The 19,369-nt window shown below is 42.6% G+C and overlaps 1 protein-coding gene across 2 annotated transcripts in view; it reads right to left on the bottom strand.

The window, feature by feature from the left end:
• Window positions 1-19,059, bottom strand: part of LOC306970110 (glucocorticoid receptor-like) — a 71,221-nt gene extending 52,162 nt beyond the window's left edge. For both annotated transcript variants that reach the window (XM_079565959.1, XM_079565960.1), the window contains exons 1-2: window positions 18,700-19,059; window positions 15,880-17,012 (exon numbers count right to left, since the gene is read on the bottom strand). In XM_079565959.1, coding sequence (XP_079422085.1) covers window positions 15,880-17,003 — 1,124 coding nt within the window. In that variant the 5' untranslated portion in view covers window positions 17,004-17,012; window positions 18,700-19,059. The remainder of the gene's footprint in view (window positions 1-15,879; window positions 17,013-18,699) is intronic.
• Window positions 19,060-19,369: the final 310 nt, after the last annotated feature.

Here is a 19,369-nt window from a genome sequence, read left to right as displayed (position 1 = left end):
GTATAGTATTAAGGAAGCGTTGACGGCAAAGAAATCCACTCAGACACGCATATTGGCCGTTACGTAAAACACAATAAATGTCAAGTGCTTGATTTATCCTCACTTCAATAAAACCTGCTCATCCCGTCGAACAGAGACATTCACACACACACACACACACACGCACACACACGCACACACGCACACACACGCACACACACGCACACACGTCTCTATTCCTCGTACTTTTGCACAAAACGAAGCCAGCGACACCTCTCTTCCCTGCCGTTTCGAACATTCTTAAACTTTAAACCAAGCTATAGCCATGAAATACACACGCCTCCCCCCCTTTGCCTGTGAGTGAAAGTGCAGCGAGTGGGCTGAACAGTGCGGCACAAAGGAAGAAAGGCCAGACTCGTCAAAAGAAAATGTTCAAGAAAAGGGCTGGCTACAGTAGACTTCAAATCCGAAACGCCGTGGTGAGGAGTGTGCGGGCGGGCGGCCTGGCCGGTGGGCGGGCCGGCGGTTGGATTGGAGCGGGAGCTGGTTACGGCCCCCGATGATTGTTGTCGTTCCACCGAGCTCACAAAAAGTGGATTATTTTTGAGATTTTTGGGTGGGTTTAGCTTAAGGGGCGTAGTATAGGACCTGCTGCAGGGGCCTCTAATCCAGAAATAATTCCACTCGGCCACATAAGAACGAACTGCTGACATGTGCAGGTATACAGTATGATTCATATGAGACTAAAACTAGTAGGTGCTTATTTTGAGTCCATACATTTGCAAAGAGACTTCGATGGGAAACTTTTTTGTTCGTCCGGTTTAGCTGAGGTTTGCCACAGTTGTATACATTTTTTTTTTGTTCCGTTTTTTAGGGCGGCATAGAACAGAGAGAAGAACACATACGATTGTTCTCTTGGACCTTGCATGTTATTCCCGCCTACTGACTTTCTAGAAACGTAAAAATCAAAGTGAAGCGACAGCAGCTTGCAATGTTTATCTTAAAAGTACAGTCAGTGCTTTATCATCCTTGTAAACATACTTACGCAAAACATACAACACTCTATCTATTTCACGAGATGCCAGTTTTTTTCCGCACAATGAAATACTAATTATGTTTTGAGAGGGTCAGTAGAGGACAAATAATTTGGCACAGGCAAAAACAAAACACAAACAAAAGCAGTTGATAACCAAACCCTTTCATCTGTAAATATAAACAGCCTGTTGGATTAGCACATTTCTGGATTTAGATGTGGCTCAGACACAATGGAGGCTTGTTATTAGACTCTGCTCCATAACTCAAATGAAGTCGCCACAGGCAGTTCATGTTCGCGACTCTGCTTAAGGTGAATTATTCAAAATGCATCATTGTTGTTTTCTCCGTTCACCATATTTGCATTGTACACCTAGAATGTTAATTTATTTACATAGGATGCTGTATACCGAGCTCACTGAGAGATGGGTAGGCCTACATGACAGACAAGGGGAACAGGGTGCAGCGGGACTTCACAGAGCTATAATCAGCAGAAAAGATCAGATGCAATTATTCAAACTGATTTAATGGGCGAGTGAGTCATCTGAATATCGCAACTGACTAATTTATCTCCTGACTTATGTAACTGACCACTAGTTCTTACAGCAGTAGCAGCAGTAGTAGTAGTAGTGGTAGTAGTAGTAGAGGGTTTTACTTTGCATGAGTAATAAAGAAAAACAATATTAATGACCATGTTCTCCTTTTACAATCGTTAAACATGATATATTAGAACTGGAAAGGCCTTCAGAAGCAAATAGAATTGAAACATGACACCAACAAAATCCGATGCTCTGCTGTAGACGGGGCTTTAGCAATTACAAATCGTTTTGGTTTTAAAATGTCTATCTCAATATCAACATTACCTTTTGATTTAAAGCAGTACTAAGCAACTCATGCAACTCAAGCGCCACTGCAGGTATCGTAGCATGTTGCGTTTTTTTACTCATTAATCGTCAGTGAGAGTAAATACCACGCTGACAGAAAAGACAAAGGGAGAGAGGGATATTGTACATCCAATTAGACAATGGAGATCTTTTTTTTTTCAGTCAAACTTGGCTGTAAATACTGTTTAAGTGGCGCTAGCCCGCAGTTAGCTTTGCCCATTAGCCTGCTAGCTTCTTCTTCGTCTTTGAATCTAATACACTGCCAACTTGGTGTAGCCTAACAATAGGAATCATTATCGACAGGATGACGCGCAAAATCGGATCAGGACATTGCTTTATCCGTCGAGAATAATCAAACTTATGTGTAATTTATCACTGGTTTCCATTTTGCAAATAAAAGCATGCCACCTGAGGTTTTATTGTGTAACTTATGATATATTAATTTAGATGTCCTCGTCTTTTTCCAGGTCTCTCTCGCCTGAGGTTACACGAGGAGTGAGTCTTAGCAGCGGACCCAGGCACTGTGTTTGCCCAGGCACAGTCACCTCGATTGGGTAAATCATTGACTAATCTATGGCACAACACCCTCTGGTCGTCGACTGAAATAATCTTGAAAAAGATTCAATGAAATATAAAAATATAAAAACCCTATGCAACCCATAACACAAATACAATCTTAGCAGGCTTGTTGAGTAGGTGTCTGTCGCAATTATAAACCAATTTGAGTTCGACACTCATTTGGTTTCTGGTCGTGGTGTTCCCAGTGTCAACGATTCAGAGGCAAGTGACTGTAAAATTGTATTCAGGTAATTCATCATTTAAAAACAGGGTATCCAAGTAAATTACACCAAACAGCAATATAGACAATTATCATCAATCACATTTTTGATCCTTGAAACGAGTACAATAACCTCAGTAAGAAACTGAAACAAAATGGCACAAATATTCACCACAATTTTCCGTTTTTGTGTGCGTGATGTGACTCTTGACCTTGGTGAGTAATCACAGCTTTCCATCCGTTTGTACATTTGTGGCTTCTGTGTGTTTGAAGTGCTTAGTCACAGTTCGACGCAATAATGAAACTCAAGCCGTTTTACTGTTGCTGCATGCGAAAGGAGAGAAGAGGAACCATTTAGTGAAAAGAGCGATTCGAATTTTGAGACAGTAAAAGTAATGTTTGCTGCAGTGCAAAGAGAAGGTGGAATTGTGAACTTGACTGACTGTCAATTCAAATACATGTAAACTAGGGCTGCACAATATATCGCGAAAAATTTCGTATCGCGATATTAGCTGATTCAATATCCGTATCGCGATAAGCCACAATATATCGCAACATCACCATAGCCTTCATCTGACTAAGATCGACCCATTTTTTTTGCAAACTCAAACTCATGTATTGAAGTCATGTGTAGAAGTTCAGTTTTAGTTTAACATTTACTAGCCTTGTTAAATTCTACCCTTGTTTTGGTCCTGATAGGGTGTTTTTTAAGTCTCCTTTTGACACAATTTGCTGAAAAAAATTGTGTTTAGTGAAATATCGCAATAATATCGTTATCGCGATATTGCACAGCAGTATCGCATATCGCAAGTCACTTCAATATCGTGCAGCCCTAATTGTAAACGATGTATTCAATGATGCATTATATTTAGGCTTTTAGTCTTGGTGTTTGTGTATGATCATTTAAATGTTGTTATGTGTGATTCACTCAAGCCCCGATTCAATTTCCGATTTTAAGTTCCCGATTTCTTTAAACCTTTTTTTCCAAGAAAATGATTATGACTCATTCATAACAATAGATGCTTCTTTTGTTTTAACATCTGCTTTTTTTGTCCTTGTAACAAACTGTAACTGTCTCAGTAAGAGAACTTTATATTACAAAAAACTTACAAGATATGAAAATGAACTATTATTTTATCAGATATGTAGCAAAGCAAAGATTTTGAGAATTACATTTATTCACCAAACTTTTCTTTTTTTTTTTTCCTTTTTGAACATAACACCATCATTTATAACTCTTGACAAACAGACATTTGATGAGGATTTCAGCTGCATCAGAGCAGGTTGGACAGTTTACGATCTTTGGTAAACTTCTGTCCTGGTCGTGGCACACTGGACCAGCTCTATACCCTCCGTCGGGTGCTCGAGGGTTCGTGGGAGTTCGCCCAACCAGTCCACATGTGTTTTGTGGACTTGGAGAAAGCGTTCGACCGCGTCCCTCGTGGTGCCCTGTGGGGGGTGCTCCGGGAGTATGGGGTCCGGGGCCCTCTGCTAAGGGCTGTCCGCTCCCTGTATGACCGCAGCAGGAGCTTGGTTCGCATTGCCGGCAGTAAGTCAGACCTGTTCCCGGTGCGTGTTGGTCTCCGCCAGGGCTGCCCTTTGTCACCGGTTCTGTTCATTACTTTTATGGACAGAATTTCTCGGCGCAGCCAGGGGCCGGAGGGTGTCCGGTTTGGGAGCCTCAGAGTCTCATCTCTGCTGTTTGCAGATGATGTTGTTCTGTTGGCTTCAACAAACCAGGACCTTCAGCACGCACTGGGGCGGTTTGCAGCCGAGTGTGTAGCGGCCGGGATGAGGATCAGCACCTCCAAATCCGAGGCCATGGTCCTCCACCGGAAAAAGGTGGTTTCCCCTCTCCAGGTCGGTGGGGAGTCCTTACCTCAAGTGGAGGAGTTCAAGTATCTCGGGGTCTTGTTCACGAGTGGGGGACGGATGGAGCGTGAGATCGACAGACGGATCGGTGCAGCGTCAGCAGTGATGCGGTCGCTGTATCGGTCTGTCGTGGTGAAGAGGGAGCTGAGTCGGAGGGCAAAGCTCTCGATTTACCGATCGATCTACGTTCCCACCCTCACCTATGGTCATGAGATTTGGGTAATGACCGAAAGGACAAGATCGCGAATACAAGCGGCCGAAATGAGTTTCCTTCGCAGGGTGGCTGGGCGCACCCTCCGAGATCGGGTGAGGAGCTCAGCTACCCGGGAGGAGCTCGGAGTAGAGTCGCTGCTCCTCCACGTCGAAAGGAGCCAGCTGAGGTGGCTCGGGCATCTGTTTCGGATGCCTCGTGTTCGCCTCCCGCGGGAGGTGTTCCAGGCATGTCCTAGTGGGACAAGGCCTCGTGGAAGACCCAGGACACGGTGGTGGGACTATGTCTCCGAGCTGGCCTGGTGTCGCCTCGGGGTCCCCCCAGAACAGCTGGAGGAAGTGTGTGTGGATCGGGAAGTTTGGGCATCTCTGCTGAGATTGCTGCCCCCGCGACCCGGCCCCGGATAAAGCGGAAGAAAATGGATGGATGGATGGATGGTAAACTTCTGTCATAATGCTAAACTCTGTGTTAGCCGCTAACGCTAATCTCTGACTGTGTAGCTGCTAGCTTTTGCTGCACTGCTGCTTCGATACCTACACGTGTAAGTGTTTACATGGCGTGTGTTGGGAGTGAGGCGGGGGGAGGTGTGGAGCTTGTCTTGAGGAAAAGTTAGCTCGCTGTTTCTAGCGATGCAATGTGAGAATACAACTATTCCGGTCGGGCAAAATGGAGTAGCTGAGGGTGGCTTTAACATCGGTTCCTTTATTATTTTCCATCGATTCACATTTTAAGCAGTTTTTGATGAATCGTTTACATCCCTAGTAGTTAGAGACAACGCCACCAAATCCACACGTTTTCCTCTTTTGCTCCACTGACCAAAGCAAAAATTAAACTTTGCAAATTGCTAGCAACCAGCAAACAAGCTAATCTGCGCAAAGAGGAGTTGACCACAAATAGGATCAAGTTTGCTTCGTGGAGCGGAGTGTGGGAAAGTGTTTTATTAGTAGAAAAGGGAAAACGTAATCAAACTGTACTTGGTCTAGGAAAAAACTAAACAAAGTGCTCAGGAAGTCAGTGACTAAATTAGTTTTTTGGGGGAAGGTGCTCTTTGGCGTTTGGGGAACTAAGACTCAAAAGAAAAAACAAAAACCAAGGCACTCCTCCCACATCATAATTCTCTATTTACATTTAAAAAGCCTTTATTGACCTGGGCTGATGAATCTTAAAATCTTTCAACATATTGCTGGTTTCCTCCACATGTATCGGCTCCTAACAAGCCTTTGTCAAGAAGTGCTTGGCGTGTACCCGCACTTGGTTTGTTTTTTGGGTATAGCAAGGGCTGTGACATTATGACAATGTTTAAACATCAGGAAAAAGTGGATTTTTTTTGCAAGATATAATAGTTCCTTTAAACACAGAGTTTCACAAGCATACAATACAGGCTGTGAGGTTTCGTGTATCGCACTGACAACAGGAAGTGGTATTCAAATTACTATGCGACAGGGAATTGCTCTACTTGTGCTTCTGGTGGAAAAACACAAATATAGCATGTCTATAGTATGTCTTTTATACTCAACACAGTAAATTAGCCTTGAAACTACCGCTTGGCAGTCATAAAGAGTGTATATGTTGTTAAATTTCAAAACTGTTTCACAATCTTAAATGATAAGATTTGCATTATGGCATCTAATCACGACAACGCTAACAGCTTAAACGAAAACAAACTCTATTGATCCTAACTAATCCTTTCTGATAGAATAAAGCTAAAAGAGCAGACGAGTTTCAAGTTTCAACAAGAATCTGGGTCTCTAGAGACAAAGTAAACTAGTACAATCGTTTGAACCAAAGTGTTATCTTAGAGACGTGGTTTTTTTTTGTAGCTTGAATCACAATGCACTGAACCCCCAGAGGACTACGCTGTCAACTAAAAACAGTCCTAACTCACAAGCCATGGTGCTCGAGTGGGGACGGTCACTCTCTTCAGCCAGCCCAAAGCGGGCGGGACGGCTAAATGTGCCAGTTAGGCTACTGTATATAGTACAAAGGTGCTATAGCGGACAGAGTGGATTCTTATACAGATTAAGGGCATTCCCTGTTGCTTTGAGTAGATTAAAGATGATCACATCAGTGAGGAGCGCGCTGAGGCGGAGACGCGCTGACCCACTTTCAGATAGACAGCCGCGGAGCGTACAGTAAGGAGAGAGTCCCGAGGAGAGGAGGGTGCACTGAGGGAGCATACAGAGGAGAGCAGACAGGAAATACCATCCGCTGCATTCAGTAATGCACTAAACAAGCCCAGAAGTATGCAGCGGAGAAGTGAAAACAGCAGTAAACATTCCAGTATTAGCGTTGATTATTAGAGTTGATTATTACTTTGAATAATACATAATTATTAGAGCATCTAGTGTTAAAATGTTATACTTCATTTCATTCAATGTGTGCCGTTTCTTTATGCATCTCCAGCAATAGTAAAGCATCAGTCTATCCTGCCTTGGAGTTGAGCATCTTAGTGAATGCAGAGCGCAGCCTTCCAGCTCCATATGGCATATACTTTATGTGTGTTTTGTGTGGACGTTTGCTTTGGAAAAGAAATGCAAGGATGCAGTTACACATGTACGTTTTGAAACCTATATTTAAGCCCTATATATAACTTTTATATTGTATCACATCTGAAAAGCTCACTTGGATTAACTTCCCTGAAATTTTATTCTAAATACATTCTTGTTTTCAGCCTGGAGGTCTGAATGTTGAGATAAGCATTACTTTTGTTTATAGTGGAGACAGAAGAGTAGACTTGCCAGTTCACCAGAATTACGATGACTTTGATGTGCCGCAAATCATCGAGAGCCCTTTCATCCACAGCCAATAAATGCATACATAACAAAACAGGCAAATTACACTAGCACTGACATTTAGCTCCCCATTCAAAAGTGACTTGATCTTTATCAAAAAATATGTAGGAACTTGTTAATGATAGACAATGTAAGCATTAAGTGGAACACATTATTTTCATTGACAGAAGTTATGATAGAAACTGTTCCGTCTGCAAAAGAAAAGCTTAAATGGCTTAATTTACTTAATTTACATCTTCAGATACTGTTCACTGAGAGTCCTTTTAAAATGTCATTGCAATTAGAGTGAAATAATGATAATGTAGATAATCAAGTCAATCTTTACTACGGAGATTTTCCTATATTTTAAAGCTCAGCATTATCAAATGTAATGTTTTAGTCTGTACAACATGTTTTAGTGCAGTGAGTTCCACTATGAAAATCCATTACATAACACCATGAGGCAAGTCTCCATTTTAAAATCTGGCCAGTCCCTTAAAGTTGCTTTCTAAAAACGTAGCAATAAGGGTTCAGTTTAGCCAAGTTTTGACTTTTTGTGAACGTGGTACATTCACAGCCAAAGGGTTTTAATAGGCTTTTAAAAAATATATATATATATATAAAGAGTGACTGTTGTTGCTCTAATATTGATCTTAATACATAACATTTTACTATGCAGATGACAGTAGATACAGTAATTTTATAATAATAATAATAATAATAATAATAATAATAATCAGTTTAATATAGCGCTTTTCTGGACACTCAAAAAAGCTTTACATTGCATTATTCATTCACTCCATACTTCTCAAACCGTTTGGGATCGGGAACAGAAAAGTCCCAAAGACCCTTAAACGTGTTCTTTTCAATCATGCTGATGCTACAATGAATTCAGGATCTTAGTAAAACCATTATGTAAAAACAAATTTAAAAGGTTTATTGTTTCCACCAACAGTTATGAACATTCGAGAATATTCTACTACAAGATCTGTTATTACAATAATGATCACTGAATAAAAAGAAAAAGACTTGATCGACAAAGTTTGAGAACGGTGGTTTTAACAATTCAGATTTACTTTAACAGTATAGATCTCTTCAATCTTCCTGAGCATATCTCAAAAATCATCTTGAGGAGCAGAAGATAAGCTGACGGTCTATTACTAAGCCTGGTGTATTTGGCCAATTGTACTACTTACAGTTTAACACAAATATTGCATTTACTATCGAAACAAATAGTAATAGAGTATAAATCAGTGTATTACACACTTGCCACACAAAGAACCCCACCAATTAAACAAACCTTAACTGAAGAGGAGTCAGTGGGCCACATACCACAATCTGAGAAGAACCGCTGTATTCAAAGTTGAGATGGACAGTAATGAAGTCAAATAGAGCGTTGTTACCCAGAGTATCTAGCCTCTACACTTCCTGCTTCCTCCTGACCAACTCGCTGCCAAACATAACAAGCTCGATCCACTTCCTCCGAGCGCGAGCAGCCTATATTTAAACTCCGCTCTGACACACGGTATGGCGCCGTACAATGACCAGCGTCCACCTCTGATTGTCTACGATAACTGAAGTGGCAACGCAGACAGCAAAATAACAAGCCTGTCCAATTACGCGCGCACAGCTTGTCACTCGTTGCGCGCTTGAGAGGAGTCCCATCAGTGGTTGGGGAAGCCACGAAAAAACAGCGGGGAAGGAATTTAATGGCATACCGAAACACGGCGTTATAGCGCTGAAATCAGTCCGTTGACCAAGTCTTTTCTCATTTGAGCAAACACTTCTGATGAATTAGCAAAGTATGAGTATGGCACAGATTATGACGTGCTGAGTTGAAAGTTGTGTCGATTATTTCACTATAACCAAAGAGCAGGGCCAAATTGAGACTGATGATGGGTTAATCATCAAGACAAACTGCTGGTACTTGAGATACGCCAGATAAAATGTGCGTGAACAGTGAACACTCGGTTTGATGATCATGGACTTGCAAATTGGCTGTAGTCTCAACACGTCACAATCTGGGTCCAGGGACAGAAGTTTGAGAATTTGACAGAGAAAAAGGGTTTGATTATACATGCTTGTGTGTGACTTTTGTTGTTATGGTGGCCATTTTGAATACCAAAGTAGAATTATCCAGTACTGCAACATGTAACAATATCTCTTCTCGGGATAATAATTAAATTTGTTTGACAGTGACATTTTTATTTACTTGTAGTCATTGCTCAAGAAGAGAACAGTAAAAACACGGCCCCAGAGAGCGCACGTTTATGTGAAGAAACCAGTGAGTCAGTGTTAAAGCTGCTCAAGATGTTAGCATGCTACCAGATAGCAGTTAGCATCAACACTCCAAACATCTAGCCTTGGATACAACATGTGACAGAGGTCAGAGCTGAGCTGTTACAGTAGTATTTCCTCATAGATGTTCATAGATATGAGCCACACATGTGTTCATTGTGTTGAAGTCAATGGTTGACAGCTGCTAACCGGTAGAAAGCTAGCGTCTTGAGCAGCTTAAACACTGACTCAGACTGAGACTCTGTTGACAAACTGTAAATCACAGAGGAAGGTTATCTGTTACCTCTTTGATGTGTTCATTTAGTCTGAGGAGTGAAGCAGATCTTTAGTAAATCTGCTGTAGCTCGACAGACAGAGCTGCTACGTCTGTGCCACATTTGCTGGTTATATCACATAAACGTGCGTCTCTGGGGCCGTGTTTTTACTGCGATCTTCTTTAGCAATGATTACGAGTACATGAAAATGCCACCGTCAATCAGTTGTTTTTCATTGTCATCCTGAGTAGAGATATTGTCACATGTTACAGACATGTTGAAATGCATGTACACCAATTGTTTATTACATGTACCTTTTTACAGCTTTTATATAGCTGTAAGTGGATTTAAATGTCTCAGTAACAGCACGCAACAGTCGGGGTTTTCACAAATTTCACAAAAAGCCAATCATTTCTACTCTACAACAAGGATTCAAGGACAAAACTTAGGTACGTACAGGGCCTTTAAAAAACACCTTCCATATCCAAAATGGTCCTACCTCTGACAGACTCTGTAAACAAGCCAGCAGCCACGAAACCAGTCTTAGAAAGTACACAGCAGTTTGTCGAGGCCCAGATGTCCTTTTGCACTCTGCACTTTGAGTGATCCCCGCCTTCTTCACAAAAAGAGTAGAGTGGAGGGACAACAAAAACAACTATGAGCCGGGGCGAGATGGAGATACTTGAGGAGATTTTTCAGGGGCACTTGAGCAGAGAAGTATAATTTAGACTAAAAATATTCAGTCCTCCCCAATGGCATTGGCAACAACAAATGTATTATCGGGAATGTATTTTTCTGTGGCAGCGCATCAGAAAAGAGAAGACAACTGCACGCAGCAGACCAACAGGACCGTCACAATCACAACATTCAAAGGCGAGACACTACAGGTGAATAGGGAAATCATTTTAAATGTAGAGATATTTGAAACTTTTGCTGTTGATTACTGCATGAATATGAGATAAAAATGTATTCCAAGTTTTCTGTCATTTTATGTTTTCACGTAAAAAATAAATACAGAGGATGAAATCTGAATAATGGATTGAGCCTGGTTTGAATTAAAAGTTTTATTTCGTTGACATATTTGTTACAAAGACTTTTTGAAAGGGGATTTTGCATATCTTATGAAGTTTGGAGTCTGTAGAAGCTACTGAGATGGAGATATTGTCGTGCCAATGTGAGAAAAATGCATTTTGAGAAAATGGCTCTTGAACTTGCATTTTCCCATATAAATCTATGGAGAAACATTGACTTGGTGCAATTAGTTATTGTGAAGATTAGGTATTTCTTTGTTTCCAGGTGAAAGTTTATATGTTAAGGGACCAATTTAGCCAAAAACCTGAACATTTAAAAAAGTTTGATATATTGAGGGAAGCAGGAAAATATTGTGGAAAAACAGCATTATTTTATGCCCCAGAAACTAACTCTCAAGCATAAAAATGACAACAACAAAAAACGTTCTAAAATGAATGTTCTAAGTGTACTTATAAATTACATGAAGCAAAAGACACAATGAAAAACAATGTACTCTAAAAGTACTACAATGTATTACAAAGACAAATGAGACAATAAATATTGAGCGAAAAAATATTGTTTACCCGTTATCTATTCAATGGTAAGTCAAAATAGTAATGTGACAGGCTTAATGACCATTAGCAAATTCTACCGTAATTAACTAAAAACTAGAGGTTATTATTGGTGAAGACTGATGTCATTGTGTAACTGGCTACTACAGTATTACAAAGCAGGTTGCTTTTACACATTTGCAATCACTGCATCACTGCACTTCAAGAATGTCTTAATGTTTGTACATTTCCCCTTTCGAAAAGAATCCTAGTTTGCTTGTTTTTTTCCATCCCTACCATTGCTTTTGCATAGGTGTCACTGCACTCAGTGACCTCTTGGATCACCTACTGTCGACACTGCACTTTTGTACCTTTAAATGTATCATTAGTGCTGTTAAAAAATTGTTAAAAATATATATTTCTAATAAATCATGTTTTTCTACCATGAGCAGTTTGAATTGCACACACATGTTTTGCTGTTTTTAATCATTCATCCCATCTGTTTTTATCCTATGCAGGGGCAATCATTTCATCTTGTACACACATTTTCTCTTCTTAGTTAAGTTGTCTCTTCACATTGTTTCGAACAGCCAAGAATAAATCAGCATTTGATTCACAGACAAGTGACATGGAAAATGTAACTCCAACGTGTGATAATCATGCACCCTCTTTGTTCAGTCTTCACAATCAAGTCAGAGATAGGTGTCTTTGCAACAAAAGTGTTGGACTGGTTTGGATGATGACACAATTCTCACCAAGTACCATCTCAGACAGGCCTATCAGGCTTCTTTAGCAACTATTGGGCGTCTTAGCTTTCTTTTGTTTACACTAAAATAGTATATACACACCCAAGGACTTCAGATGTAATAAAATCCAGTAAAAAGGTGAACAACCCCCCTCACAGCTACAGTGATTAAAGCAGTGGCTAAGATTGATAACAATGATGGAAACCTGGCCACAAAAATCCTCTCAGGGAAGAGAGTTTGACCATCAACAAGATCAGAACAAGTTTGTTGAAGGTATCCAGATTAAAAATCTCAGAGGAACTTCATGGATTCCACTGCATTAGGTTTAACAGAGGGTGGGCTGGCGTTATGACTGCAGAAGAGAGAAAAACTTGACACTAAAAATGCCAAGGGCTGGGCAATTCATCGAAATTTAATCCAATCACAATTTTAATGGTCAATCTCAAAACTTGTGTGTTGCGTTTTAATCGTCAGGATAATCGGCCGCGGCCAGTACTGGAAAAAAAATCCTCTCAGGTCAAGCCCAGGGAATACTAAGACAAACAAACAGGAAGGCATTCGGCAGCAAGAGAGAGGAAATCGAGATCGATCAATGTGGGGAAATAAATAGTGATTTATTTATTTATTTTTCTAAATCACTCAGCCCTTAAAAATGGCCTAATAACGTTTTTTTGCGAGACCCGAGTTACCGGCTACATGGGGCTGATGTCATCTGCTCCAGATCACAGCAACTACAAGTTCAGTGGGGTGACGGAGAAATCGGAAAAGTATAAACAGAGGGGAGAAGCCAGACAGGGCTAATCCACACAAGCCACCTGTCCCCACTGTAGAGGGCATCTCAATCGACTGTGTGAGACTGCTGTGTTTTTCGCGGATAGGGTTATCTCAGTCAGAGGGAGATACCACGGCCATCTGACAGCCTCAGAGAGACGACTGCGCAGTCTCCATCACTAACAGAAGGACAGCTTCATCCACCAGGCTGTCAGGAAGCTGAACTTTCCCCTTCCCTCCGAGGTGTTTCTCTGCATGCACGTAGGTAGTGAAATTCAACTTTACATGTGTGAATGAAACAAAACACTAATGCATGTATACTTTTGATGAGGATCAATGTCGCAAGAAAAAAAAAAGATCAAAACGTCAGAGAAAAACACTGAGTTAAATGAGTGATCTGAAGTAACTGTAACTGTTCTAAACTCTAGGAGCACTTTTTTTCTTCTTTTTTTTTATCCTTGAGGCCTTGATCATTCACCCATCTCATTCTCCTGCCAGTGACATCTCCTGCCCTCGGGGGAAGTGCTGCAATTGTTGAATTAAATGCACACATCTTGCCAAGCCAAAAGCTTCCTCCCGCAGGCTGTGATGACTCTGAACCAAGTGACAACACTGCAGACGTGTACTGTTTATCAACCTCTTTTTATAGATTTTATGACGTCAGTGAACAAGGCATCAAAACACCAACGAGAAGACAACGTTGGTGCAGAACCTACAGAGACAGAGGCGGCAGAGGTTTGTTTTCATGGGGATCGAGGGGAGGGAGGTTTTGATGGGACTGAGGTGATTTTCAGCGTTTTTTTTTAGGGAAACTTAGAAAAAGCTGTTTTATATAGATCAGCACGGAGTTGATGTAAGATAATGAGAACAATGTGCAAAAGGTTCTTCTTGTAACGTTTATTGGATGTAGTTTCATGGCGAAGAAAGTCAAGTGATCTAATCAAAACAAACCCAAACGGCTAAATAGCCCTTGCCACCAGAATAGCACAAGGTTCAAATGACTGACTTCTGAAGCCACTTACAGAACGGCAAGAAACATAAACCAAGCAAAAGCATTTTAGAGCATTAAGGCAAGTGTCAGGGCAATGACTAGAATTACAACTGTACTATGGGTGTAAAGACTTTGGCCTCATTAAAATCTCTGACTGAAATGCAATGCGAAATGACATGACAAATTACATCAGCCAGCCCGTATGTAAAGTAAACACGCTTAAGGCTGTGGTCAGTGTCAGGCGAAGGGGTGAAGAAGAGGAGAATATACAGTTATAACATAGAGGGAGGCTGTTTGTGATCATTTTTTAAAGCATCCACCATTAAACCATGGAAATTGTATTATTGATGAGTTTTTGTGCAATGGTGATCAACTAATAATGAGGGTCCAGGTCTAACAAGAGCCAAATATGCTAAATATGGAAAAAAAAAATGAAAAAAGGTCATTGGAATAATACCAAAAATAGTGTCCCAAATTTGATTGTGCTTTTGAAAAAATTGGTTCACAAGCTGGAGTCAAGAGGAAGGAAGGAAGGATGTTGGTGTCACCACAAGAGGCATGCTCATGATAAAAAACACACTGTTACATTACATAGACCAAAAGGCATAATTTCCACATTTCAGAAAGTCTTACGTCTCAAAAGTCAACACTTCTGTAGAAACATTTGTGTACTAAATTGGGGTCCTGACCAGCAGCAATTTGCATTTCACAATTATACAGTTATGGGAGCTCAAAGGGAGTAGACTGAAGCAAGAAACTTAAATGCCTACCCCTTGTTCGTGTAAATTATTAATGTGCCCTATTAAACCGAATGTGCAAAACAGGCCAGCGAATGATGCAACCAAAACAAACAAACAAGGGTCAAAATGAAGCCCTCGCTCACACGGCCATTTTACACGCAACTTGTTTCAGTTTCACGTCAAAAGACGAGCTGCGATGAACCATCCATGGCCAACATAACAGGAGAGAGGTGAAAGAAAGGTTTCTTCTGCTGTTTATGCTAGAAATAAGACACAATCATTTCCGAAGCTTTTGAAAGATGCTTAGTCATCTGCCAAAAAAATAAAAAAAAATAAAAAAATGACACATGCATAATGATGTTCTATTTAACGGAATGATCCTGTGCAATTGCAGACCTTTTTGAGTCACTTCCTCTGGGACAAGAAATTCACATTAACTTGAGAAACCCCGGAATAGCACAAAAGTGAGAGTTACCAAAGATGGATGTCAGAACTGAGTTAGGATAAATACTAATATACTACATAATCAGAACATAGGACAGAGCAGGACTGGAAGAAGGAAGAGTATTTTTGAGATAACTTCCTTTTAAAAGCAAATCATATTACTTCACTCACTGCTTTGTGCAACATGTACATCAGGCAATTCCTATTAACACTAAAGTCAAGTCAGTTAAGTGCATAAAAAGTAGATTTTGTTCATTAACCCTTTCAAAATGTTGTTTATTAGATCTGAGATTCGCGTTCCTCACCACAAAGTTTAAAAATCACCACACCCACATGATAGCACAGTATCATTAGGATTGTTGCCATTTTCCTTCTTCATTATGAATCAGATGACCCAGACCAAAGCTTATAATGGCAGATTATGATTATGTTGACACAATATTCATATATATGTCACTGGTGTAAAAACGTTTGCACTCTCGAAATGCAGCATGCACACTGTAAGAGAACACATCAGGTAAACTCAGGTAAACAAGAGAGTCCTACCTGGGGAAGTTTACGGGATACGGCGCCAAAGCGGAGGTGGAGGGGAGTCCGTTATCGCTCCTTTGCATCCCAGACCCGTCTCCGAACCTGCCTCGCGCCCAGCTATCCTCCACCGAGGGCAATGTGGGGTACATGGCAAAGGGCTTCTGGTCAGGCAGGCTCACAGTGGAGGGGGGCCTGTAATACGCATGCCCCAGTGACGAGGTCATGGGCCCTCCGTGCAGAGAGTTGTTCTGAAGACACTGGGTAGCGCAGTAAGAAGCGTTGTCCTGCTTCTCCTGCTTGACCACTCCGGGCGTGTGGATGCGGATGAAGTCGTCCTCCTTCTCCTCCTTGATCATTACGCTGGAGAGGAGCGAGGGCGATGGGTGGTGTAGAGGCGGGTGGTGAAGCAGTGGGCTGTCCTGTTGCTGGGGATGGACCATGGGGACATGGTGGGGGTCTGTCCCGTTCCCATTTGAACAGTGCTCTCCGTTGCCGGTCAGGGGCTTGGCTTCCTTGAGCGGCATGCACACTGGACCTCCCACACTGTTGGTAGCGTCATGCAGGATGTTACCCAAATGAGCCACCTCGGAAATCAACTCTAAATCACTTATTTCTGGCAGAGTGCCTGGAAGGTCGATTGCCTGCCAAATCTCACTATCCTCAATAAGTCTGGCATTGGTGGTATCCAGATCGCACGAGCTGGGGTGTGTGTTATAACCTCCGGTGTCCCTGTACAGAGAAAAGTCCTGCTCTTGTTTGATGTGACAGTGAGACCCAAACAGGTCTGGGATGGGCAGGCCCCCCAGGACAGAGGTGCCTGAGGTGTGGATGATGTTTGTGGAGGGACGGTCCAGATCAGTGATGCTCTGGTTCAGCCCAGCCAGGTTGTCTTCCAGGCTGAAAATATCCGGAGTCTCGAAAAGGCTCACCAGGTCTTGTTTCTTGCCAGCGGCCCGTCCGTTGGATGTTACTGTGGACTGGGAAACCTGCAGTGGAGCTGTGCTGCTGGGGAGGTGCATGTTTGCATGTAGCAGCGAGCCAGCTGTGTCTCCTGAATCTCGGCCCACTCCAACTCCAGTCTCCAGAAATGCCAGGCTGTCGTCTCGATTTCCGTTACGCTTCAGTCCTTCCTGATCCATTTCTTGATCCTGGCAGGAGGGGCACATGGAGAGGGCAGACGAGGGGCAGGGAGAGAAACACAAAAGCACAAAACAGAAAGGGTAAGAATAAAAGGCAAAATCCTGCGACGTAACAGGTGTCGCAAAACACCATCGATCAGAAACAAAATAACCGACTGACTGTGCTCTCTTCATTTGCACTACAGATATGTGTCCGGTCAAACTAGGCTCTGTCTCCTAACACATCTACACTTTAACAACTCGCCAGAAGCAGGAGGAACACTTGGGGATAGAAAAGACCACACCATAAATCACTCAGTCACTGCATTGAACTATGTACTCCTGCACATGCAACTTTGCCATGTGCCGCTTGGATCGGGGCCAACTTGTGCGAGACATGCCTGGGCTTAACTGGTGTTACAGGCAGCGCTATAGCGTCAGCCAATGAGACAGTAAGAACGCATCTGTTAATAGAGATTAACGCATAGGGCTCTGAGCAGTGGCAGCTGTCGTCAATATTTATCTCTTTGCACAATAAAGCTCCTGAAAACACCGCAGATCGTGTATACAGACTACAGTAGGCCGTGGAAAGGCGTAGAAAAGCTTTCGCAGCAAAGTACAGTATTTTCACCTGTTGATTATTAACCCTGATACCTATATCTGGCCAGGCAGGTCCAGTCAGCTGTCACGTAAGACCGCTGTTTCTTGACATGGGCAAGTGGGAAATGCTAATGACTTGCCCCACATACGCCATACATGTATGGATGGCCGGGCACTGTAGGCAGTTGGAATGTGTGATATTTACCTGCGTCTTTATGACGTTAAGACGCAGCAAGTTGCAAATCGTGGGACCTACTACCGTGCGCTTTTATTTTCAGGCGGTGGGCGTGTAAGACGGAGCCATAGATCCATCATCAGGGCCGTACAGACGGAGTGTAGTGTTTACGTAGGCCATGCAATATGACGGGGTTTACAATTAGGCCAGCGTAGACGACAGACGTTATGTTTAGGACATGCCACCAAGTAAATATACCAAACAAGTCTTTTCTTAGTGCAAAAAAAAGAAAAAAAAAGTACCTGCCTGGGTTGGGATGTATAGGCTACAGTTATCTGACGGCCATGCTTATGAAGTAGGCTTCTATTCTGGGAAAAAATGACGCGTAATTTACTTTTTCTTTCTTTCTTTCTTTCTTTCTTTTTTTCATTTCTTATTGCTGTTTTGATCACGTCTCAGTGCGCGGTGTTTTTCCACGCCCATGTCAGACTACAGATTCCCACTCCACCTGGACTATGCTCTACATTTATTGACCGTGTGCTGAATGTGCAGGCTGTTGTGGACATCTACCCTTCCCCGCGTAGCTTTGCAAAAAGGAAAAGCGGCACTTTCCCCCCCACTTTTGCTGTACTTTTCGGGGCTCCGCTGCACGCTGCGCACGCACGGCTTTAGTGCAACCTGTTGGCTGCGACGAGCCACTGCACTGGCCACACGCCTAAACGCAGGCAGCGGATTCACACAGGATTCGGATAAGTTTGTGCAAAACGTGTCATTGCGCTGATGTTGTGACAGTGGAAGCGGCGTTGGAGCTTGTTCTTGAAACTATACAGGTGATGCATTTTTGCTGCTTTTTCTCTCATCCTCCCGAACCTACACTCAAAGCGCTCAAACAGCCACTTAGCGCTATAAATCTACACAACAAAAAACAAACCCCGATCGTACCTGGAATTTCAGTTGAAATGCACGCCCTGCAGTTAGGTCATTTGTTCGTCCAAACGGGCTTAACAATTTACTCCCGTGTCAAGCTCCGAACAGAGAGGCTTCCTGGCTGTAACGCTGCGTGCTGAAATGTAAGCAGGATCCGTACGTGGCTTTATCCTTCCCTCGAAAGAAAACATGTTCCGGAAAAAAAAACCCGCGGTTTTACGCAGAGATAGTCCGCACCGCTCGCTGACCTACATGTAAGTCCGCGAGATCCGCTGCGCGCACCGTCGTCTTCTGCGAGACGTCAACAACTTTTAGCGCACATCGCCAGCAGGGGGTAAAGTGACCGATATCTCGCTCCTCGCTTTCTCGTCCTCTCGAGTCGAACACGGATCCGCGGACGAAACGCAAGCAGAAGGGGGCAGATTCCGAAGGTCCTGCTCTCTGCTCCCGCGGCGTTAAACTCGTGAGTCCATTAAAGTTATATAATGGAGACGTACCGCCTGGCGCAACTCTCCGGCACATACAGGCACTGCAGGGCGGTCGTTTTGGAGCAGGGGCGTCAAGTTAACAGCGTGCCACGAGCGCTTCCGGTTTAATCTTTCGCCCATTATTATGTAACGCACGCTTTCTTCTGTGGGAATTGATTCCACCCGGCGCGTTCGGTGCCACCCGCAATGACGCAAAC

Source organism: Gobius niger, assembly GCF_951799975.1.
Source record: "Gobius niger genome assembly, chromosome: 11".
Lineage (NCBI taxonomy): Eukaryota > Metazoa > Chordata > Actinopteri > Gobiiformes > Gobiidae > Gobius > Gobius niger.
This window is presented reverse-complemented; position numbering and strand designations above follow the sequence as displayed.